This window comes from Squalius cephalus (genome assembly GCF_949319135.1).
Source record: "Squalius cephalus genome assembly, chromosome: 5".
Classification (NCBI taxonomy): Eukaryota; Metazoa; Chordata; class Actinopteri; order Cypriniformes; family Leuciscidae; genus Squalius; species Squalius cephalus.
Window position 1 is genome coordinate 8,832,657 of NC_137126.1, and position 24,877 is coordinate 8,857,533.

The 24,877-nt window shown below is 37.1% G+C and overlaps 2 protein-coding genes across 2 annotated transcripts in view; one reads left to right on the top strand and one right to left on the bottom strand.

The window, feature by feature from the left end:
- rasa4 (RAS p21 protein activator 4) overlaps positions 1 to 7,100 on the bottom strand; it is a 46,132-nt gene extending 39,032 nt beyond the window's left edge. The window contains exon 1 of the mRNA XM_079872224.1: positions 6,861 to 7,100. Within this exon, the coding sequence (XP_079728350.1) occupies positions 6,861 to 6,925 (65 nt within the window). The 5' untranslated portion in view covers positions 6,926 to 7,100. The remainder of the gene's footprint in view (positions 1 to 6,860) is intronic.
- An 8,494-nt stretch (positions 7,101 to 15,594) lies between these two features.
- On the top strand, positions 15,595 to 18,568 carry LOC307158297 (serine/threonine-protein kinase pim-2-like; the record flags this gene model as incomplete). Its single annotated transcript, XM_079870731.1, has 7 exons — positions 15,595 to 15,931; positions 16,554 to 16,769; positions 17,096 to 17,241; positions 17,399 to 17,777; positions 17,984 to 18,160; positions 18,279 to 18,367; positions 18,551 to 18,568. 7 exons carry the CDS (start codon positions 15,595 to 15,597, stop codon positions 18,566 to 18,568), a joined length of 1,362 nt encoding a protein of 453 aa, XP_079726857.1.
- Positions 18,569 to 24,877: the final 6,309 nt, after the last annotated feature.

A 24,877-nucleotide genomic window follows, 5' to 3' on the forward strand; every position in this document is an offset into this window, starting at 1 on the left:
GCAATGATAAGATCTTTATTCACGCGATCAACAGACTGTTGTCATCTGCTCAGTCAGTGCTCATCATGCTGCAACCTTTCATGTGATGTAATAGATTTAAATATAATGCTTTAAACGATACTTTTCACGATTTGTTAATCTTGATAGCTGTAATAGTAAAAACGTAGTAAAAGTTTTCGAGAGAGTTCATTTAATACTAGCCATTTCATATGCAAGCATGTCAGCCAATCACAGCAGTGGGCGTTTGCACTGCAGTCTTACAGCAGACACGCCCCTTAAAACGGAGCGTTCAAACCTGAGGCTGAAATCAGGCTTGGAAAAATGGCTTTTATTTATAAATTATGACAATTTTTGATGTAAAAATCATACTAACATTATAAGGGCACCCCAGGCAACATTATAAAATAATAAAACAATCCAGTTCATGACCCCTTTAAAGCATGTGCAAAATTTTGTATTCATGTTGGTTTTTATATTATTTTATAGAAAAGTATGTATGAAATATATACTTATATATTATTATGAACACTCTTTTATTTTTTTAGAAATATCATGACATTTTAAAACCTGAACAAACTTTGTCCTAAAAGGATCATAAAAATGACATCATATTTTAAGAGACTTATTGACACAATCATAAGACAAAATTCTTGTCGATGGTGTCATTTCCTGTTTTCTTGTGTGTTTCTTCCTGTCTTTTTCTCCACATAACTTTGTTGGTCACGCAACATGACTTTGATTTGCCATTCAAAATAAATATTTCGAATATTTGAACAAAACTGCTTCAATGCTTATATTTTTTCTAAGAAGTAATAATAAAAAAATTGTGCCAGATTCCTTGCAGCTCATTTCCTAACTTCATCCTGCACACGCCAATTAAGGACATTTCTATGGGATGAAAGGGAAATGCTAACACACGGCTTTCTCCAGGTATTATATACTCCTCCTCGTAAATTACACACTTTAGATTTAAATTACAGGTACAATCACAGCTTCCTGTTCTTTGTCCAACAACAACAACAAATACTTTTTTGTGCGTATATACCATTTCCAATATTGTAAAATGAGAGAACTTCCATTTTCAGTGTCTGATAGGTGAACATTTGTTCGTTGCAGGCTGTCTCAGATGAGCTGTGAATTGACATAGAGCATTTGTAGAGATGTCTGCTGTCACTGTGAGGATATTGAAATTCCTCTGTGGAGGTAATGACTGCTCTGGGCAACTTTGGTGAGCTGTATGAGTATTTGAGTGTGTGTGTGTGCGGAGAGAGGAGAATGAGTGCATCGTGCGGTGATTCATCTTCGCCTGTTGTTATCAGTGTAATAGGGAAACCTGTGGCTGTCAGAATCAGGTGCTACATCAAACAGCACTGAGACTTGGCAGTTAAACCACATACTATCATCCTCATGCCACCTGCAGGAAGAGGATAGAGATGATGACAAAAGAAGGAAGAGGAGAGATTCCTCTCTCGTTCTCGCTGCTTCTCTTATCTTCTGTAACCATGATGTTCTGTTTGGCGACTGAGAGACCCCAGAGTCATTTTACTAGTTAAACACATACTTGAAATTGAAAGTTGTCATGAAATGAAAATTCAACTATCTATTTTGTAAATGCATGTTATAGATGTTATTCTAAATTATTCACCCAAGTACACTGAATTTTTTTTTTAAAAACCTAAAATAACAGAAAAAGTACATGCAGCTTATTACCCGGGGCATTATCCTGTAATTATCGGTAACCCTAAAACACAACGCAATGAAGTTCAAAATTCAAAATAAAGGTAAAAAATTATGTCAAATTAATACAGTACATTGTGCCCTATGTTTACGGATTTTTTGTATGTGTATATTTTGTTCTTTATTTGTTTTTGACGATCTAATCAATTACTGAAAAAATCAAGCACTGCCTACATTCTTCTTGTTCGAGAAGCCGTTTCACTCGGATATACATCAAAATAGGGATAAAGAGACTATCGCAACTTCTATTTCATGTCGACTTTAAACTTGGATGTAGATTACATGGTCTGTTTTAACATGACTTTAAAAATCAGGCTGTTACTTCTTGACTTTGCGATAATAATATTACCGCAATTAATCATGCACCTTCATAAAAAAGGACATTTTCAACCATCTTAAAAACATCCCAGCAAGCAATAGCCGCCATTTCACCGCCTAAGTTAACTATATAGTCTGGCTATGAGTAGTACCCCACTTCTAGCCAAAATAACCTTGAATTTACTGTAGTTACATGTCGTTTTTGCCAAAATAACTTGCGAGATGTATGATATTCCATCATGTAGGCAAAATAAACAGTGATTGCAAGGTGTTTGGATTCATTTCTTCACTCATTTCATTTCTTTATCTAATTGATGACTAGTCTATTCCTGGGCTATGGTTTAGACGTCTATTACATTTACACTGACAGCCCAAATTTTGCCTTGTTTTAGCCTAGACGTCTGGGCTGTGTTTGGACGGCTATTAGACGACTTTTAAATGCAAAATTGTTTGCAGGGATAGTAACCTACTTATGGTGTAAGATGCTGAAAAACATAACGCAGTGGCCACTAAGGGTGTGTTTGTTCACACTTTTAGCTCAGTTCTTTTTTGGTCGGGACCAAAAAAAGAAAACAATACATTTAGTCCTGGTTTGCTTAGTATTCACACAGTCATTTTTAAAGGGGTGTTATAATGCCCTTTTCACAAGATGTAAAATAAGGCTTTGAGCTCCACAGAGTGTGTATGTGAAGTTTTAGCTCAAAATACCCCACAGATATTTTTTATATCAAGTTAAAATACTCACTTTTTGAGTGTGAGCAAAAACGCACCGTTTTTGTGTGTGTGTCCCTTTAAATGCAAATGAGCTGCTGCTCCCGGCACAGGGGGCGGAGCTTCAATCCCCTCCTCACACAGACATGCAGATTAGAACTATGCTATTCTATACCTTTATGAATTCTATTGAGAAACCGTGAGAAAAAGGTGAATAAAGACAGAGTCAATGTTCAGAAATTATTATTATGTTTTGAACTATGCTGTATAGCTGTGTTTTGCGGTGTGTTTGTTGTCAAACTTAAACATTTATTTATTTTTTATGATTAAAAATGCCATTATTTTATATGAAAAAGTTAATAATTGTATTTTATTGAGGTACAAAAATATTTTAGTTTGTCTTGTATATTGTTTTGATTAGATCAGATAGCATTTTAATCTCTGGTCATGTTACAAAGTGCCCCTCACATGTTACAACATGCTCCACCAATGGGGAATGTTGTCACATTTCACTTCCATTCTTTTGTGGTAAATCAAGAAAAAAGTATACACTGTATTAATAAAACAAAACCACATAATTGTACTAGACGTGTGAAATTGATGCGGGAAAAAATAAATACTCAGTCTGAACCCTAAGTAGGTTTACACAAACTGAGAAAGTCAAAAAGTGTTAGGTTGTGCCCCGCTCTTCCCTACATATGATGGTATTTTTACCAGCTGAGAGCTCACGAAGAGCTTATGAAATATGTAAAGTGTAAAGTCTAAACAGTGGCAGGAATTCCTCCGTTACACACACAAATGAAGATCTGCTGCAAGGTGACGGCGTTTCCGACACCTGTACTGAACTGTAATGGGCAACGCAGCTCCTATGACGGGATAAACCAGGTATGCTTGAGCATTCGGTCCTTTTAGGGTCCCATCTTGTGACATCACGTCCTGTTTTTGGTTTGCTGCATGTGTACATGTTATTCATTTGATTTGAATTTTTAATTGATTGATTACACACACATCTTTGGTATCTCTGGGATCTAAGACCTAACAACATTAAAGTCATCTCAAGAGAACACGAGAACACAAATACATGAATCTGGCTTGACAGAGTCCAGGCCCGTGTTACAACGGAAGCTCTTTAACAAGCTTCACTTTCATCTGTCTGCATCCTCTACACTTGGACCAGTGGGTTCATTTCTTATTCTGGTTCAGACTATCATCTCTTGTTGGATCACACAACCATGTCAACTGTACAGTTTATCTGTAACTGACTAATACTGAGCCTCATTCTGAACACAAATATAACTGCCAATTGAAATCTGAGAAGCTACAAGAATAAAATGAATTATGCTCTCAGATTACAACTAGGCTTAGGGCTGCACCATTATTCAAAATACAATCAAAATCACGATATGACATACATAACAAAGGCATGTCCCAAACTTATTGTGAACCACGGGTTGTTGTCAATAAAATTTCGACCGAAAAAGGCTTGATAGTTTAACGTTTGAAAATGAAGAAATTAAGACAGATATAAATATTAGCATTGTAATATATAGTTGAACTGTAACAAAATATTATTGTTGTTGTTGTTGTTGTTGTTATATTATTTTCCTTAAATACATTTTTATCTTAGAGTGAAATATTTTAATATTAATTTTAGTAATAATAATAATAATAACAGCAACAACAACTATACTCATTATTATACTCATGTTAATACATATGATATTGTGCAGCCATACAAACATTTTGTCGCATTTTAAATCACAAATGCAATTTGTAAAAATGCCTATATAATCAAAATCGATTGCAGATATACTACTTTAAAAATAAGGTGGCTAGGTTAGGGTTAGGTGGTTGCCAAGGTGTTGTTATGTGATTCCTATGTTGTAATGGATGGTTGTTATGGTGTTGCTAGGGAAATATCAAGGTGAGTTACATGCAGGGTTAAGGGTTTAGAAAAAAAACAATGATTACTGACAACTGTAACATGTATGTTCTGTTTTGGTTTCGTTTTCATTCTGTTCCCTGTTTTACTTTGACCGATTTCTGTTCCCTAGTTAGTTTCCTTGGTTGTTAATTAATCCTGGTTAAAGGAGCACAGGGGTAAAAGGCGCCTTTGATTTTATTTTCCTCTAAACCACTAGATGGCACAAAAACTTGCCGCAGCAATTTCCAAAACATCCGCTTTTCAAGATGCACGTGGAAATTTGCCTGATCCTTGATGTGATCATGGGCAGCAGTGCAAAGCTGATTTTACAAGTCTCCTTGTAAACAACAAAAACACGAATCTCTGAAGACGATGGCGTCGTGCACATGCGTAGTACGTGTTCAATCTAAAGTGTTTCATCGCCATCTAAAGGCCTGGCAACAGAATACATCGCTTTGGCCATTTTCGCATATCGTATCATTTTGACAATGGTGTCGTCTGTAAGCGGAAAACTCAAAGGAAAAACTTCTCCGTTCAAGCATATCATGCCGTGTAAACGTACCCTTAGTTTCCTCAGTTCTTTGTTCTTGTTTGTGTTATGGTTGTATAATCTTTCTCCAGAGTTTTCCTGTGCCCGTTGGATTTAATTATTAAAGACTGTTTGTTTTTTTTGAATCTTGATCTTCGTGCACTTCATTGTAGCCACACACTCCTGATAGCAACAATATCAACAATATCTGATTGCACTTTCTATTTATAATGATCTTGTAATTAAAAGTCCAAATCCATGAACATTTATCTCACAAAACAAGTGCTCATATTCCCTTTTCCCAGGTGCTGATTACTCACCAGCTGCTTGATTATAATTAGCCTATCTTAAACAGTCCAAAATCTACTAATCTTTCCAGAGCCTTGCAATCATTTAAAGAAAGGTTCATACTATTTACTAAAGCTCAGTCAGGGCATGTGTACATAAAGAGGGATGGGTTTGTGGAGAACGTGTACAATCTCTCAATCTCAAACACTCCACGTAACATCTGCTCCGACGGTTCGGCCCACCGACTAGTTCACTAGTAATTTAATTTAATCTTACAAGGAAGCGAAATCAGTAACTCAGGAAAAGAAGGGCAGCGAATCACATTTTCATTGACATGACCTCACTGTTGAAATGTTAATGCAGATTACCTTATTAGCCAATAAAGTAATTTCCTCACAGAATGTGGGAGAACTGTCCTTTCCACAAATAGAAGCATATGATCTGTCGTCATCTGGGCTGTTGTGGTCAGAATCATAGACATGTGAGTTTCCAACCTCATACCAGACAAACAAGTGCCAAATGAATTCACAATGGAATGCTGCCAATTTCAAACAGGGAACCAATTAACAAGCTTAATTCATTTATTCTGCTCATTAATGGTTTGAAAAGAGTGTGTATACAGCAGTTTGCTTCCAAAATAGCTATATATATATAGAGAGAGAGAGAGAGAGGGAGATAGAGAGAGAGAGAGAGAGAGAGAGAGAGAGAGAGAGAGAGAGAGAGAGAGAGAGAGAGAGAGAGAGAGAGAATTCTGAGTGTAAAATATTAGAATGTGATTGATGAATCAGATGATGTGGTTGATACACTGATGAGTAATATCTAATAATAATATTGATTGAGAGAAATGCACTATATGTTTCTGTTATAGTGTAATTCCCTTTACGGGGAGCATCAGTAACACATTAAAACAGCTTTTTAAATTTCATTCATTTAAACTAAAACCATCATTTAGATATTTATATCACACACATTTATATGATAAATGCTCATTCATGGTAATGCAGAACATGTTATCATTTTAGGCTACAGTATATGCACTTACATTGATTTGTTTCAAATATAACACAGGATATTTATGTTTATTAAAATGCCAGAACTGTTCTTTAAAAAACCCTAAATCCTATTTGTTTTATATGTTTCATTGTGGGGGAAAAAAAAAGTGTAATGCAAAATTCTTGCTTTTTTAAACTGAAATGCTCTCTAATAAGGTAGGCTATCTGTGAATTTATTACATGCTGTATCTGTCAAATCCCACATACTGCTTTCAGTATATCATCATGTTCACTTGTCTTCCCACATATTTCTGTGTAAATCATAGTATATTTTCCACATAGTTAAGTCATCAACACTTACATGTCCTTGATTGGCAGGTTCTTTCCTTCCACAATCCTGATGAATAGTGTGCTTCGTTTAGCCATGCTGTCATTCAGTGACTATATCACGCGCCGTCACTTCTTATTCCTTCAATAACACGCATGCTTATAAGCATTGCAGAAATGATAATGTGCGTTCTATCTATAAAGCTTCTCATAGGTAAAGCCTCTGCTGAGAAGCGGCACCTCCGTTCAGTCCAGCGGTCGTCTGACACAATCCACGCGTTACACACAGGCGGGTTTGATCTCTGGGGGTTGTTTGTATGGAGGAGGAGTGACTGACTAGAACAAACACTAGAAGAGAGACGGTTTGGCAGACGCGACGCGACAAAACTACAACGCTCCTTTTAGAATTATCGCAACTGATTTTAAAGTACGCGACTGTAAGCGGCGTTGTTGAATATTGTACTTTTGTTGTGTCGCGTCAAGTGGAGACGAGGTGTGGCGCGACGCGACGGGTAAATTGAATTCTACGTGTGAGGGAAAGAGGCGTCATTCTCAACCTCGAGAGAAAGAGATACCTGAGATAAGCAAACAATTGTCTTGGTAGACTATTCGATACTAAACACATGAAAAACTAATAGGGTCACACTTTTTATTCCATGTTTTTTGAAAGTCAATATTTGTTTAGACGTGTATCTTGAAGGCTTGGCAACTAAAAGCTGTTAAACATTAAAGCGTTGGGGTGGGGGGGGGGGGGGGGGGTGTAAAAAAATAAACATAAATAATAAATTAAAATAAATTCAGTTCTATTCAATTCAATTATAATATTCCATAAAATAAAAATAGATTAAAATACAAATTTTATAATAATAAATTATTAAATTAAATAAAAAATTTAATAAAATGTATTGTAATAGTACACAGTATATTATTAGAAAAAAACTTAATAAATTACTTATTTTCCAAATAATATTTTATACATACTTATTTTTCACTTTATAAATTGGATCTTTATACATACATTTGATCTGCCTTTTAACTTTTAAAGGGTACCTCGCATGAGAATGACCAAATATATGGGGGTCCGTGGCATAAAAGATTGAAAACCCCTGGTTTAGGATAAAATATACAGTTAATTGAACACACATGATACTATATGGGATAAGTTTTCACAATTTTTTTAATAAATAATTATTGGTTAAACTTTATTTTAAGGTGTCTTTGTTACACTGTAATTATACATTTAAGTATTGAGTAATATAAGTAACTACATGTACACACTTAAGGGTTAGGATTAGGGTTTGATTTGGTTTAGGGTTAGTTGTATGTAATTATGCATAATTAATAGTTATTACTATAGTAACTACATGTAACATAAGTAACAATGACGCTGTAAAATAAAGTGTTACTTAATTATTCAAAAATGTTAAGCGCACATGAAATCTATAAAAATGACAACCTGTCCCGACTTGACATTTACAGTCCACTAGAATTCCATTCCTTTTCTTGTTGACAATTCTCTGTATGTATGTCAGTGTGGCTTTATTGTGCTCACTAATTAAAGATATGATGATAATGGAGGGCAGAATTCATAAAAAAAGCTCCAATTTAAGAGGGTTTGAAATGGATGTAAATCAACACGTAAAACCACTGCCAACAAAAACACTCATTGCGACTTCTTTGCTTATACTCGTGCATTTAAACATTTGAGGACAGCTGTCCACTTCTCTTTCATTTCTCTAAATATCTGTCTGGCGTTGCTTTTTACTGGGAACAAGCCCGCAGGGAAATGGCTTTTTTCTAACGATTCAATGTTATTTTGTGTGAAAACGCAGTATCAAAAACATTCAAAGGGGTGATTCAGAATAGCCGAGAGCTGCAGTATGACAGTGTACTTCCTTTTTCACCGAGGACTTTTGCTTCTACACAGGTTATTATGACTGATTTTGCCTCTGCACAGACTGATAAGCTCATGATGTATAACCAAATAACCCCAGTCTGTTGTTATAATAATGGGAAGAGACTCCACACTTACTGAAATGACTCACATAAAAATATGAAAGAAAATATCTCTCTAAGCTCACCAGTCATAATTGTTTTTGAAAATTGAAAGCCTCGCTGAATGCATGCAGTTGAATAAACAAGGTTAAAAAAAGACTCCTTGATTATGGTCTTTGATGGAAATGGACTCTCACGTAATGTCAGCCGAATGCACTAACAGATTCTGATTTAGGCTACACAAGTGCTGTCAACGTCCGGAAAAGATCAAGAAGTGTGCCTTTATCATGGAAAAAGGAAGATGATTCACTGTCCAGTCACAACAGAGTTTCTTTCCAGACAGACAAACTGACCACCTCCACTATTTATGAAAGGGAAGTTCATGCAATAGGAATCTTGATTCTAAAACATTCTCAGGTAAAATGCCAATGCTGTTTAGGCTCCAGTGAGGTTTTCCATCAAATGATGTGTTTTTACAAAATATAGGCTTTCTAATGTGTGAGTGTGGGCACGGGTGACTCATTGATCCAGGAATACAGACGTGAGATCCTGCACCTTTAGAGCTGTGACCAGAGGAAGGGATACGCTGTGTGGGCTTCTTGTGACTCACCAGTTTATCAAAGAGTTACCAGAGCGCAACCCTCTCTTTATATAGTGTGTTTGAATGTATAAGCCGCCATTTAGCAGAGGCTTTTCATGTGGGATGTTTTGTGAGATGGTTATTTCGTATGAATTTATACGATGTGATTTGTATGGAAACAACATGAAGGTCCACCTATAATCTCACCCCTAAACTTAACCATCAGTAGGTCGTATCAGATCATACGAAAGCGTAAGAATGAGATTTGACGAATCCGCCACCAATTTACCTGTAAAGTACTTATAAACTGCCATTAGAATGTGCTCCATTGCAACATTAAATGGATATTTCAAACTGTCATCATTTACCTTCAAGTTGTTCCAAATCTGTATGAATTTCTTTCTTCTGCTGAACATGAAAGAAGATATTTTGCAGAATATGGGTAACCAAACAGTTGATGGGCCCCCAATGACTTCCATAGAGAAAAAAATACTATGGTTACTATTGAAAAAATATATATATTCTGCAAAATATTTTCTTTTGTGTTCAGCAAAAGTAAGAAATTCACAAAGGTTTGGAACAATTTGAAGGTAATTGATAGATGACAGAATTGACATTTTTGGGTGAACTATCCGTTTAAGACAATCCCAGATTGCACTATACGATGAGTTGATTAAAATGAAATACATCTGACGGATGAGAGAAACATTGAATACAAGAACCTTTTAATTTCATTCAATATAGAGAAGTATCAATTAAAACAAATTGCCAAATTTACTGTGCTGTGCTATGAAGAGTATCATGCTGTTAGCTTGGAAACATGCTAACATTAATTAAACTCTGCTTGCTATTGTTACGTACTGCTCTGAGACATAAAGGTTGAGGACCCAAATGCAGTTTATTTGAGTAATCCAGAATCGTAATCAAACACAGTCAAAGGGTCAAGCACAGGAAGGCAGTCCAAGCAAACAGGAAGGGGTCAGAGGCAAAAAGGGAATCCAAGAAACAGGCAAAAATCCAAGAACCAAGAGACGATGAAGCCAGGGAGAATGCTCAGAGATGCAGTGTAACAACATACAAGACTTCACATGGAATGAATGTGAAAACCAGGCTTATATGGGGTGAATAAACAAAATAATGACATACAGGTGGATACAAGTGCTGATGAGTCCAGGCAGAGAATTATGGGAGATGTGAGGGAATGGCAATAGTCTGATGTGGATGCCCTCTGGTGGCTCTCAAGGGCACTCCAGTTGGTGACCGTTTTTCTTCAATATCGTGGAGCCCTACTGCCCACACACTCAAAATAGCCGTGGCAACTATGATGAGTGCTGTATCTTCCGGAGCTGACTCAGGCGCGGCGGGTATGACGTGAAGAAGCTCAGGCTCTGGTGTGGGAACCAAAGGACAGGGAGGTACATAAAACACAGGACTAGCAATCATCAGACCTGGGCATGCTGGTGACTGATGGGCCAAGCTCGGTGGCCACTGGACCTTGGAGTGTGATGCTCCTCCCCAAAAAACGTTTAGGGAACATGTCCTCCTCAACCTCCCCAACAGTGAAGGAGGAACCACATAAAAGCAGGGCATGATCCAAAAAGTCACTGAACGACCCTCGAGGAGCATTGTGTATTAGTTTGTCCTTGAGCGGACGGTTAAGCCCGTAACAGAAAAAGTAAATGAGAGCACAATCTGGCAGTTCAGAAACATTTGCAATGTCCACTTAAATATGAATGTTGCTCTTCGAGGGTATGGATACCTTGGTGCATGCTGACTAACACAACTGCTGGATCCATATTTGGCTAAGACTTTTGTTATGTACAAAGGTTGAGAATCCAAATGCAGTTTATTTGAGTGATCCAGAACCGTAATCAAGCACAGGAAGGCAGTCAAACAAACAAACAAACAAACAAACAAGGATCAGAGGCAAAAAGGGAATCCAAGAAACAGGCGATAATCCATGAGACAGTGAGAATGCTCAGAGATGCAGCGTAACATACAAGACTTCGCTGGGAACGAATGTGAAAACCAGGCTTATATGGGGTGAATAAACAAGATAATGACATACAGGTGGATAGGAGTCCAGGCAGAGAATTATGGGAGATGTAGTTTGTGAGGAATGACAATAATCTGATGTGGAGTGCCCTCTGGTGGCTCTCAAGGGCACTCCAGCTGGTGACCGTTACAGCTATAATAAGGTTGTATGATGCTTTAATGAGATTTTTTGTAAATTATTAAATGTTTTTATGATATTAATTGAGAAACTACATGGAACAAAATGTATTTGTCACACTACAAGACTATTAAAGCAATCTGCATAAAAACTGATTAACAGTCATGAAAAACTTAGTGACCAGTTACAGCACATGCAATAAACATACATTAATAACTAATTTAATCGTTAATCATAATGATTAAGACCCTGGGGTAATTCCTTTGTAAGCATATGACAAAAATACTAAAAAAATATTAGGGCTGTCAAAGATTAAACCTACTTATAAAACTACTAGAATGAACAGATTAGGACAAATCATGGTTAAACATGAAAGACAATATGCAATGTGTATATGTTTTATAGCATCTCCATTTGGAGAGTCTTTTTTATCTAATGTGATTTTTTTCTGTAGTTTTTGTAATAAAAATGTAATAATATTAATATATAAAAGATATCTAGCACTTTACAGAAAGGTTTTTAACATTAGTTAACTTCATTAGTTAAAGTCCCCCTGTAGTCATGTAGTTATCATTTAGATAATTGTATTCCTTAAAACTCATCTTTGATCACCAAAATTACATATTTAAACATTTTTTTCCCTTGAAAATATTTTTTCATGCCTTAAAATAGCTTGAATAAGTTCTATGAATATGCTAATTAGCCCCACACTCACTCACACCAGCTCAAGGTTTCAAACCACGTATTTGAGACTGTCTTTTTATCACTGCAGTTTTAAAGAGATTGAGAAAATACTCAGCAATGGTGTTGACATGAATTTGGACATGATTTTTCTTAAACTGCCCCATTACGTATTTTTGAAAATGACCTTTCATAAGTGATTGAAAACATCCTGCAAAGTTTTAAATCTGAAAGTGCACCATATATAAAGTTATTGTCTTTCAAAAGTAAGAGTCGACTCTGAGTCAATGAAATGAATAGTTTTTCAAACGAGTCATAAGCCGTTTAGTTGTGACGAAAAATAAGCGTATATTGCCCGTCCACTTATTGTGCGCACAGACACCAGGGAAAACTTGAATAGGGTGGCCATACGTCCGGATTTTGGCCAGACAGTCCGGATTTTAAGCCCCCTGTCCGGCGCAGCCTCAAGCCGGATACTCATTTGTCCTTCGCATTCATTATTTGTTTATTTATGTATTTATTTTATTTCCAGAAGTCCAGAAATGTTATGTTTTCTGGCACTGTGCACTTTTCATGACAGGTTCATCTCAGTGGTTAGTTTTTGAAACAGACACAATGTCTTGAATAAATACAAATACTGTGAATAAACACTTTTTTGCCTACATCAAGATATATCGTAGATCAAATTGTCTGGCAACGAATAGACTATTTCTGAATCACTGTATCATGTCATCGATATGATGGACAAAATTGTATTGTAGTTGCGAGTACACCAGAGTACAGCAAAATCCCCAGAGTTAAATGAACTCTGCTCAGAGAACATTTGGTCCCTCTCTACAGAGAGTTAAAATAACTCTGAATCAGAGTTAAAGTTAATAAAATACTTGATAATGAGAAGTGATTAATTAAGTGATGATTGGGCATTAGTGATGAACACCTGCTGTCAACAAGCAGAATCACTGAATGAAAGAGAAACAATAAGAACAGAGAAAAAGAGAAACACAAGAACTACAACTGACTTCAGCCACAGCCTTAGATGAAATCAAATGAAGACAAAGGAAGACATTAAATCTCTCAGCAGAGGAGGATTAAACAACTCCACAAACAGCATTACCAGCTTCACTTATTAATAACCAGATTGTTTTAATTGGTGTCATACGTCTACAGAAGGTCTTATTGACAATTAACAGAGGTTTAGATGTTGACGATTTATTGAAAATGTTTGATCACCATTATGACGATCAGTGTTTCCTTTAGTTGTGCAGTTTGACTCTTGGCTTTTTTTGCGAGTTTGTGTTTTTTTTTTAACCAAAACGTGTAATTTGTTACAAAGAAAGCCAGAAACAAAGATGAGCATGTGATACAGTTTTCAACAACAAAAAGTAGAATAAGGCACTTATCTCATCACTGTCTAAAAGTGGTTATTTGATGTTAATAGATTATATTCACTAACAATTCTCTCTTGCCACAGATCAGACTTTCTGAATTTTGTTTTTTAAAATACATTATGGAGACTTTTTTTATTTTTTTTTAAAAGACACAGACATCAAGAATCAGCATATGAATCTCAACAATGGTGACATGCTTCATGCCACAATGCATGCTGGGAGCCACAATAGTATAAAACTCATGGCTCCCGCAACTTGTAGACGTCTGCCAGAAATAAAGTCAGTCTGGTTAGTAATAAGTGAAGCTGGTAATGCTGTTTGTGGAGTTGTTTAATCCTCCTCTGCTGAGATCTTGAGAGATTTAATGTCTTCCTTTGTCTTCATATGATTTCATCTAAGGCTGTGGCTGAAGTCAGTTGTAGTTCTTGTGTTTCTCTTTTTCTCTGTTCTTATTGTTTCTCTTACATTCAGTGATTTTGCTTGTTGACAGCAGGTGTTCATCATTAATGCACAATTATCACTTAATTAATCACTTAAGTATCTCAATAACTTTAACTCTGATTCAGAGTTATTGTAACTCTCTGTAGAGAGGGACCAAATGTTCTCTGAGCAGAGTTAATTTAACTCTGGGGATTTTGTTGTATTCAAAGGCCGCAAAGTGTCCTACTTTTGGTTGTTATGGAAATGGCCACCCTAAACTTGAACCTCAAACACTGCAGCTGATTCCTGTGGATACTGGTCTGGATAGCATCATGTCGAGAAAACACTGTGCTCTACAATGTTAAGGTAAGCCAGTTTTTTTTTTTTTTTCACAGCCCAAGGACAAGCATGCGAATCAGTGGTTAAAATTCATCTTTACCACGATACCACAGCAGTATAATCCTAAACTTTTGCTGTGTTCCCTTTATTTCACTGATGACTGCTTCTCAAATCTCAGTTCACAGCAAGATTCGCAAACCGCTTGCTCTTGAAAGATGGTGTTCAAAACACTTAGTTTTGAGTTGTATATTGTGTAGGTCTCCTGCTAACTGGTTAACTCACATTATTACTTTCTTGAAATACTTGTAATCAGTCGTGGGCCACTATTACCTAAAACTGTGTCTATTAATACAGATTGTCTGTCATTCTCACTACTTTGAGGAAAGATTAAGCATGGAGCAAGATTTGTTTTACCAACGTTTATGTTACATCAATTCACGCCAGAGCTCGGCTAATGTATGCACTGTTATTGATACAGTTTCACATGTTCACCACAATAAATTAGAAAAAATACTCGGTAAATAAATAAGTACAAGTAAAATAATCGGTTTGTTGATGGACATGCACTTGTTAAATGCTGATGGTGAGGAATTACAGTTGCAACATCTCATAATGTACCTTAAACTGAGTAAAGTCAAGATCAAACAGATGTGCTACAGTGTTTGCATTTGTAGACTATTGCCTACATCACGAAAATGAAACATGTCTTTATACTTCTTACTGAAAAGTATAATTAACAGTTAAATGTTTGGATATATATATAGGCCTATATATATATATATATATATATATATATATATATATATATATATATATATAAAACAGGTGAAAAAATATGATATTTTAAAAAGTGATGTCCAGAGCAGAGGGGATATTTGTTTTCCCTATTATTTTCCTTGGCCTGACATCATTGACCACTGCTGTATGCATTATGCATGTTTTAAAGCGATCTTAATACCTAAATACTTTACAAACCCATACACATATATCAATGGCATCACTAGACATTACTTTAATGTTTGTGAGAATCTGCTGCTCTCAGCCTGTATGAGCCCTTATGACATCATAGAGGACATAGAATGTTGAGGACAATATAAAAGCGTGAAACTCCCTGATCACTTTGTAGCGAGTAAGGAGTACAGATATCAACAGTGTTTTTGCAGTTGTTGCGGTGTGTTTGCAGTTGTTGATTATGGGACAGCGACAATGTCGTAGAGTGGGAGTTGAGGGAGGAGGTGAGTGTGTGCACGGGATAAATCCCCGAACAACACTGACACCCACCGACCACAAGGCGGAGCTCCATCCTCGTCCCGACGAGACGCCTGTGGGCATCGGTGAGGCGGAGAGAAAGGAGAGAGGGACAGATAAAACAAAGAATAAGTGGCAGAAAAAGAGGACATTTCGGAAGTTTGCCTCTTTTTTCTTTTGTTCGTCTCGCCCCAAATCCACCAAAGCTCAGGGTGAGCAGGTGGAGCAGTGTGAGGTGGACCAGGACACTGATGAAGCCCCATCCAGGAGGTGTACTGATGGTAAATTATGAGCTCTGAACAACACAAACTCTCTTTTACACTCTTGTAAAACACCCTTTTATTCTCTTTTTTACTCTTTCGATCACACAGAACAAGCAGCACGCTTTATTTTTTTTTTATGTTGCTAGGCAACCATAGACAGCTGTCCTGTCTGTCAAGTAAACGTAAAATCAACCTTTTATTAACTTTATTTAATTTCTGTATATATATATTTATATTTTTCTCACTTTAACGGAAATGGCATTTAATTTTAGTCAACAAAAATAATATTCATTTTAATATTGATTATTCTTTGAGAGTTTTGTTAGTGTATTGTTAATGTTTTCAAAACCATTTTGTAAATGTTTATTGAAAAAAGGCGCCTCTCACTGCAAAAAACGCGTCAGGTGTGATCGGGGCCAATCATTTACACAATATATATATATAAATATATATATATATATATATATATATATATATATATATATTTAAAAAAACACACACACACACACATCACATTATAAAAAGGCAGATAGATGAATTTATTCCACGATGTGATGAATGTTTGAATATAGATGAAATATAGTTTGAAGATGTGGCGGATGATTTAAAACAAGCTTGTGGTTGATATTCCTCTCTTTAGATCAGATTTCTTTACAGAACATCATCTTTACTGCAGAGGATAATGATCATCAGGAACCTCCTTCCAGTAGTCCTGAAGTCCCCCCCACTGCCGAAAACCAGCAAGTGGAGGACGTCAGGCCTCCAGATCAGGACAGTCCAGCCAGTTCATCATCAGGTGACACTGGATCACATCTGCTGAGACAGCTGGACTGTGACAAGATTGTGAGGATCGAGGGTGAGTTTACTGCAAGTTTACTGTCTGACATAAAATAGAACACACACACACTCTCTGAAAGTGAATATGTATATAGGAAAGCATATGTTTTAAATAATGCAGCTGATACTGCTGTAAGGTTTCTTAGGGTTTTTTTCCTCCATAATTTTAAATCACCATTTGGCTTTTTTTGCAGTTCACTTAAATAGTCATGCGACAAATGATTTTTTAAAAGAACAAATATTACAAATATATTTCCCTATTAACATTTCATCAGAAAGTATGGCCTCACCGCTGGACAATGCTTTATTAACAATAAACAAATAAAAATAATTATGTTTTAATAGATCACATTTCCTGGAAATACGCCATTGGCAAGAAATTGGGGGAAGGAGCATTTGGCTCTGTCTTTGAAGGGAGCCGTTGCAAGGACGGCCTCATGGTAGCTGTGAAATTCACAGCGAAGACAAAGAATCAGCTATACATCAGCCTTGTACGTATCATACTTGTCTCTATGTTTGCAATTTATAACATTTTAATGTAAATCACAGAGTGCAAATATTTCAATAGATATAGCCAATAAGGCTAAATCCTTATTTGAGAAACCAATCCTATGTCTAACAATAATAAAAAAACTGTCATTCTTCTAGCCTGACCATCCCAAACCAGTTCCACTTGAAGTGGCCCTGACAGTAATGGCCAATCAAGGCCCAAGCTGTGGCCACATTATAAAGGTGCTGGACTGGCAGGATCATCTCGACCAGTACATCATGGTCTTAGAATGGCCCTTACCCTGCATGGACATGCACAGCTTTTGGCAGCATAACAGAGGCCGCTTCGTTGAGAAATTGGCCCGTCACTTCATGTGGCAGGTGATTTACGCTGCTGCCCTGTGCTGTTCCAGGGGTGTTCTCCACCGAGACATCAAAATGGAGAACCTCCTGGTCAACACAGAGACCCTGGAGGTCAAATTGATCGATTTCGGCTGCGGGGACCTCATGAAAAGCTCATCCTACAAAAACTACTCTGGTATGTGTAATCTTTAAAACATACATTTTGGGATTTAAACTCTAGTGACCAGTTACACCATGTCTCAGACATTCACACAGTGAGATATTAACAATACACTAACAAAACTCTCAAAGAATAGTCAATATTAATATTATTTTTGTTGAAAATAATAGATTAAAGTGATAAAAAGCAAGCTTACACATGTGGCAAACTCCTATCTCCAGGCACAGCAAGGTATTGCCCTCCTGAGTACGTTGAGAAGGGCAAGTACTATGGGAAGCAGGCAACGGTGTGGTCGCTGGGGGTGCTGCTGTTTGCCATGATCGCCGGCCGTTTCCCAGACAGCAGAGATATGGCTTTGATGGACCCTGATGTCTGGTTCCAGCCGGGCTTCTCAGATGGTTAGAACAAAAAAGATGTTCTTATGGATTATGCAGGAATCTTTCCCATTTTTACAGCTTAGAGAGCAAGTGTAAAGTTGAAGGAAATAATTAGACAACTCTCAATCTTTCTGCACAGAATGCTGCCGCTTTATTCGAGGTTGCCTGAAGAGGAACCCAAAGCGGAGACTCCATCTGGATGAGATGCTCTCCCATGACTGGTTCAAGGTACTGAGTCTAAGACAAGCTAAAATGATTTTGAAGGCTATTTGTTAATTTGGCTTGATTATGGACATCAGCTTCTTTACATTACCATTCAGTACCTGCTGTAACTGTCATATACTGAATCCTTATACATGGCACAGATGTATTTTTATACCTAATGAAAAATGCTTTCTAATTGTGTTTCAGGTCGTGAAGAGGGTTTAGCCTTGCGTCTGGCGGGCTGACACCGATGACCCCTCCATCTCTCCAGCCTCAGCGTCTTGCAGGGCTGGCAGGTCTTGGTTGCGTCTGGCGCCTTGGCTTGAGGCAGTAGTTTTAGCGTCTTGCGGAACTACTCGCCTAGGGATGTGTACATATTGTAAATAGTTCGTTTAGTTTTACTTAGTTAAGTTAGCCCCTCCATCTCTCCAGCCTCAGCGTCTTGCGGGGCTGGCTGGCCTCGGTTGTGTCTGGCGCCTTGGCTTGAGGTGGTAGTTTTAGCGTCTTGCGGAACTACTCGCCTAGGGATGTATATTGTAAATAGTTCATTTAGTTTTAGTACTGCTCCATCCAATCATATTTTTAACAATGGAGTCACCCAGAGCTCTCTGTTCAGCCCGTCCCACAAGTTCCTCGCCCTGCCACCCTAGAAGTTTCTACCACTGGCATCCGGGTCCCAGAGATGGGGTTTCACATAGCTCAGTTTCTCTGCTGCCTTGGGCCCAGAGATCCTGTCAGGGCTGCTCCAGAATTCCCAGTGAAGACAGCCATAAAGTTTCCCATCACTGCTGCTCCAAAACCTGCCGAGGCCCCACAGAAATCACTGTGAAGGTTCATTCTGCTGCAACTCCAGTCCCTGCTTCGGTTCTAGAGCTCTGTGTCAAAGAAGCTCAGGTTGCTAAGCTTCTCAGAGGTTCCTGACATGACCACAAAGTTTCCTCCCAATGGTGCAGAGGTTCATGCCACAGTTGCCAAAGAAGTTCCAGCCAATTTATATCTACACCTGTGTGCCACATTAAAAACAAAATGTTTCTGAAAATAAACACAATGTGTTGTTTTATCAGGGAAACGTGATCATTTGGAAACATTAACCATTCCTATTATGCTTCAGTTCTAGAGATATTAAGCCTCTCGTTTTACCAGTTTCACCAGGTAAGTAATAACAGGTAAGTGACATCTCAAAGTAGAGTTACAATATAAGGCCCTCCATTTAATATTTGAAGCCCAAAGAATCAGCATGTGATTCACCTGCAGACAAAGTCCAAACGCCAAATTTGGCTTTGGGGAGGAAATAAAGCTGGGTTACCTGATAGTGGCAGATACCTTTATAAGAAACTATATATATAAAAAAAGTGATATACATGAAATTCTATGAATAATAAATTCAAATGGAAGACATACAACCTTAAACAAAATGTTTAAACTTGCACATGGTACAACTTACCTCAATGGGAAATTACCATTAGAAGATGTGGTATTCCATTTTATAACCCTCCAGGAGATTCCAGACAGTCATAATGTAAAAATAAATTATTTTAACTCTGTTGCCATTTTGTAAAATTGCTATTGTGAAAATGAAGAATGAATTAAGGCAGAACAAAGTCAGTCTTGTTAACTTCTCTTTCAGTCTTTCAACCATTTTGTTCATTTGCTAATTATTCCAGTTTTACACAAGTCATTTGAGTTAATATTTTGCTGTATTTTCAAATAAACTTTTTTTTTCTTTTACATAATTTGAGTCTGAATTTATTACACATACAATAAAACAAATCTCTAAATGACAGAAATAGCCTGTCTCCAGCCTTCAAGCTACCATTTTTACACAACTTATTTACAACTAATACTCGCTGTGTAATAGAGTATAACAATATGCCTTCAGAATACAGTGGTTGCTTGTTTCTTTATAATTAATTTCCTTGAGGAATCTTTTGATTAAGAGACAGTCTGGAGAGTCAAAACTGCTGTGCTATGAACTGCTTCATATTGTGTCATAAGGGCGTTCGATATGCATAAAACTCATTCTGGTATGTACAATGTTGATGGGTCAGGGTCTGTGTCTGCCTGCTTATAGTAATTGGCATGTCTTCATTAATGGGTGTCTACGCCTGTGTGCCTCGAGTGAGGACAGTAGGGCGCCTGCCAGTGTAAGGTAGCAGGAGGTGCAGAGAGATGCATATATGAGTGGAGCAGTAAATTAGGCAGCACTCAGGTACACATTAGCTGTCAAACTGAGCACATCTAGGTTGTGATCTGTGATCATATCATTAACAATTAATAAGTGCTTTAGTAGAAAGGGATCTAATATTTGGCAAGCCAAAATGTATCAATTTTTAATTTAAGTGGTCTCCAGAATCCTTGCAATAGAGAGCAACAGTCAGGTTTTGGAAGTAAAACTCTCCATAGGGAAATAGATTTTTGGCGATAACATATTGCAACTAGTATCTAAAATAATTATTTCTAAAATAACCGTGTTTAACAGCTGATTTTGTGGTGGAAAAACTACATTACCCATCATTTCAGGGTGATTTCTGTACAGAAAATTCCACCAATCAGAGAGCCGCGACAAGCAAAACACTGTTTTCCTCTGGTCCGGTGAGGGTCAAAAATGGCTCCATGAAATCCAATGAACTTGCAAAGGGAGTCAGTTCTCTCCTCTATCGAGCTGTTTTCCAAAGGGACATCCTCTCTGTGACGAAACATAATTCTTTTCCATGTTAAAACTTTCACCCTGAAAATATATTTAAACAAGTAATAAAAACTCAGTGAGTGTTTTAGCGCAATTTTCTGATGTCATGGGATCACAACACTAAGAGATAGTAAATCTTTTTATGTTTTTTTTTTTTTTTGTGTGCGTTCCCGAGATTAGACCTTCCTTAACATAATGCCGAAAACCCGAAGTCTCTAGGTGGTCTGGTTGAGGAGGAGATAGAAGTGCAAGATTGGTGCGCACAGACAGAACAGAAATCATGAGTTAACAATCGCAATTTTGTCCGTAGGAAAATTGCGCTAAAAAAATGCACCAATAATAAAAATCCGCTTTGCCATCACAAGAATATATATTTGAAAATATATTTAAATATAAAAGTTATTTTAAATTGTAATATTTAATTCACAAATATTACTTTTTTTTATCAAATAAATGCAGCTTTGGTGAACATAAGGGACTTCTTTCAAAACATTAAAAAAATCTCCTTCAAACAATTGACCGGTAGTTTAATATAATATAATATAATAATTAAAAACAATTTGAAAATTAAATTAAGATTGTTTGTGTCAACCATAAAGTACAGTCAATTATAAGTTGCAGAGAACATAAAACCATCAAACTTAAAAGTTAATCTACTATATATGAATTTGGGAGATCGCCTATATCAGGGGTTTTCAAACTTTTATTAGCAAATTTAAGCACTTAAACATATGTTCAAGTTCAAGAAATGTTTTATAGTCATCTAAACAGCCATGAAACACATACACACACAGGCCCCTAACATAATAAATGAGATCTTATTTTGGACCTAACAAGTATAGTCAAACACACACAGGCACACAAACAAAACCTATTTTAAATTAGGTATTAAACTCATCTTTGGTATTTTGAGTTTACACTCAAAAGGCGTGTTCACAAAAGAGTAAGAGTAGACCCTATTGATTTGGTTTAGATTTCAATTCATACCTGGCCCAGAACTCATCACAAGCAGACTGAAGACCCTCCACACAAAATATTACTGGAGGACATCAAAAGGAATTGAAAGAAAATCGTTTTTGCAAATTTGAAAACTCGATTCTATTAACCTTAGTTAATAAAGATACAACTGTTCATTGTTTGTTAATTGTAACTTCACAGTGCATTAACTAATGTAAACAAATACAACTTTAGATTTTAATAATGTATTAGTAAATGTTGAAATTAACATTAACAAAGATTAATAAATGCTGTAGAAGTGCAGTTCATCATTAGTTCATGTTAACTAATGTAGTTAGCTAATGTTAACTAATGAAACCTTATTGTAAAGTGTTCTCACTCATTCAACTCAGCTCAAAAAGATAAGTATGGTAGAAATATGAACTAAAATGTTTTTATAATGAGTTTGTATGTAAGTTAATAGAAAGCTGTTTAAAAAAAAAAAAAAATTTGCTGGCTAAATTCTTTGCTAATTGTACAAGGACATTAATTCATCACTGAGAAATGTCCTGTTCGAGGCGATGGATGTTGGAATAACTAGTTCTTCCAATGTTCCATCATCGGATTCGCGCTAGCATTGATATGGAATTCTCTGGTAAGTCCCGCCCATCCGTAAAACCCCAAGTGGACCTCTAGGTTGAAAAATCGTAGACTACATAAGACTTTTTCTCAAAGCACTGGTTTTGCTTTGGCGCCAGTGGGTGCTAACGTTAGCACCCACTGGCGCCAAAATGTCTTCATTCGTTTAAGATTTGTAACTTACCTTATCAACTGCAGCCATTTCCTCTTCTCTTTGTCCTCACAGGGAAATCGGTTAAATGAAAGCTGAATTTCACTTGTCTTTTTTAACTCAGATCTGTTAAAACAACACGGGACACAGCACTGCGGCATTCCCAGATAGCAGGCAGACGTCGATTCAACGTTGATTCTTAGTTGTAAAGGTTAGTATCAATCATCAATCAAATTTCAACGTTGGATCAATCTTTACTATTTATTACGTTGAAAATAAAACATTGATTCAATGTTGAAATGCGGTTGAATGGCGTGTCTGACGTTGATTCAACGTTAATTCGATGAGCAAAGTGATGTTGTTTCAATGTCAGGAGAGACGTCGTTTCCATGTTGGTTCAATGTCAGTTTGCTATCTGGGTTGTACAAACACTAGCGAAAGCGGTAGGTAGGTAGAGAGGACGCGGACTTTGGACCCGGAAACAGTATTATCGGAGAGTGGTTACGTCACGACTTAACAACCGGATATGCTTCCTACACCGTAAACATAACGAACAATGACGTCGATTTTACCATATCAATGCGAGCGCGAATCCGATGATGGAACATTGGAAGAACTAGTTATTCCAACATCCATCGCCTCGAACAGGACGTTTCTCAGTGATGAATTAATGTCCTTGTACAATTAGCAAAGAATTTAGCCAGTATACTGTTTTTCTATTTTATTGACTATAGCCTACACTAAACTATTTACTATTACTTCTCACTTAATCTTATATTTACTATTTTGCATTGGACTGTATTACCATATCATATGTATTACCAAAAAAGATCCATCAGTTATCTTTGTCATTGTATATTTGGAAGAGAATTGGCACTCTCTGCTTACTTCCGGTTTCTGGACTGGCTGCAGTAACACGTCTCTGTCCATGCGGGGGCGCTATGGAGGTCTATGGCGAAATACCCCTCAAAATCCACTTTTCTCAGGATATAATTTTTTGTCTAGTAATTTGAATGTTGTATTCGAAAGGAGATGCAAAGAAATTACACATTGCTGGGTGTTAGATTTTTTAGAGTCACTTATTTGCTTTAAAAAGTCTTTTAAAATGTCAGAATGCTGACGTCATTAGCAGAATGCTAGCGTGTTATGGGCAACAACAACTCAACCTGTAAGAAATCGAAAATAAATAAGTACTCGTTCATTCAACTTTCGACCTATAACCCATGTTGAACTTGCAAAACCTACAATAAAATCTGAGATTTCTCAACGGCAATCGGGTGAAAGAGACACATTTAGCCGTCTAGCCCCATAGACTCCCATTCAGTCTGCACTCGCCCGCGATCACCTCCAGTGGATTTCTAATGGAACTGCAACCAAGATCGATACAATGGGGCTAATAGGAAGTGCCAAGGCTCTCCGTAGACGGGCTCTGGACTTACCAGCTCTTACCAGCTCTTACGCCCCTTCCGTAAAACCCCGCTGGACCTCTAGGTTGAAAAGTCGTCAATGCAAGTGATTGGGAGAAAATAATTATTTTCTGGTCCCGTTTGAATTGTGCCATGAATGTGAACATATGTTGTCTGTGAATTTTTTATATAATTTCTCATGTTACGAGTTTGACAGTATATGGTATGATTCTTCGGCTAGCAGTTGTGGAAAAGACATAACGAGAAAGACTACATGTCGCCTATGTGACGTCACCCCATAAAGTTGACTTACCCGTGGTTTTCGCCAACCTCAACAATTTTGTCCTCTTCCTGAAAGAAGGCGGTGAAGTGCACCAAAGACACAGCCATGTTTAGCGGGATCCGTGAGCTAGTGTCCGTGTGCGAGTGGTGGTGTTGACGTTTCAAACGCGTCAAAAGCATCGAAGAGTTGTAGTCCACAAAGTGCTCTCACACAAAGTCTAACCGTATCAAATTATTTTCTCCCATTCACTTGCATTGGCGATTTTTCAACCTAGAGGTCCAGCGGGGTTAGCGGAGGGGGCGGGACTTACCAGCTCTATATAGATAAATTCATAGACGCCATTTTGGCCGCTTTGGAACGTTGCTGCGATACATAATAGATGGCTGCGATATGTCAACGCGTCCGCCATATTGCTGAGGGCGCTGGTAACAAA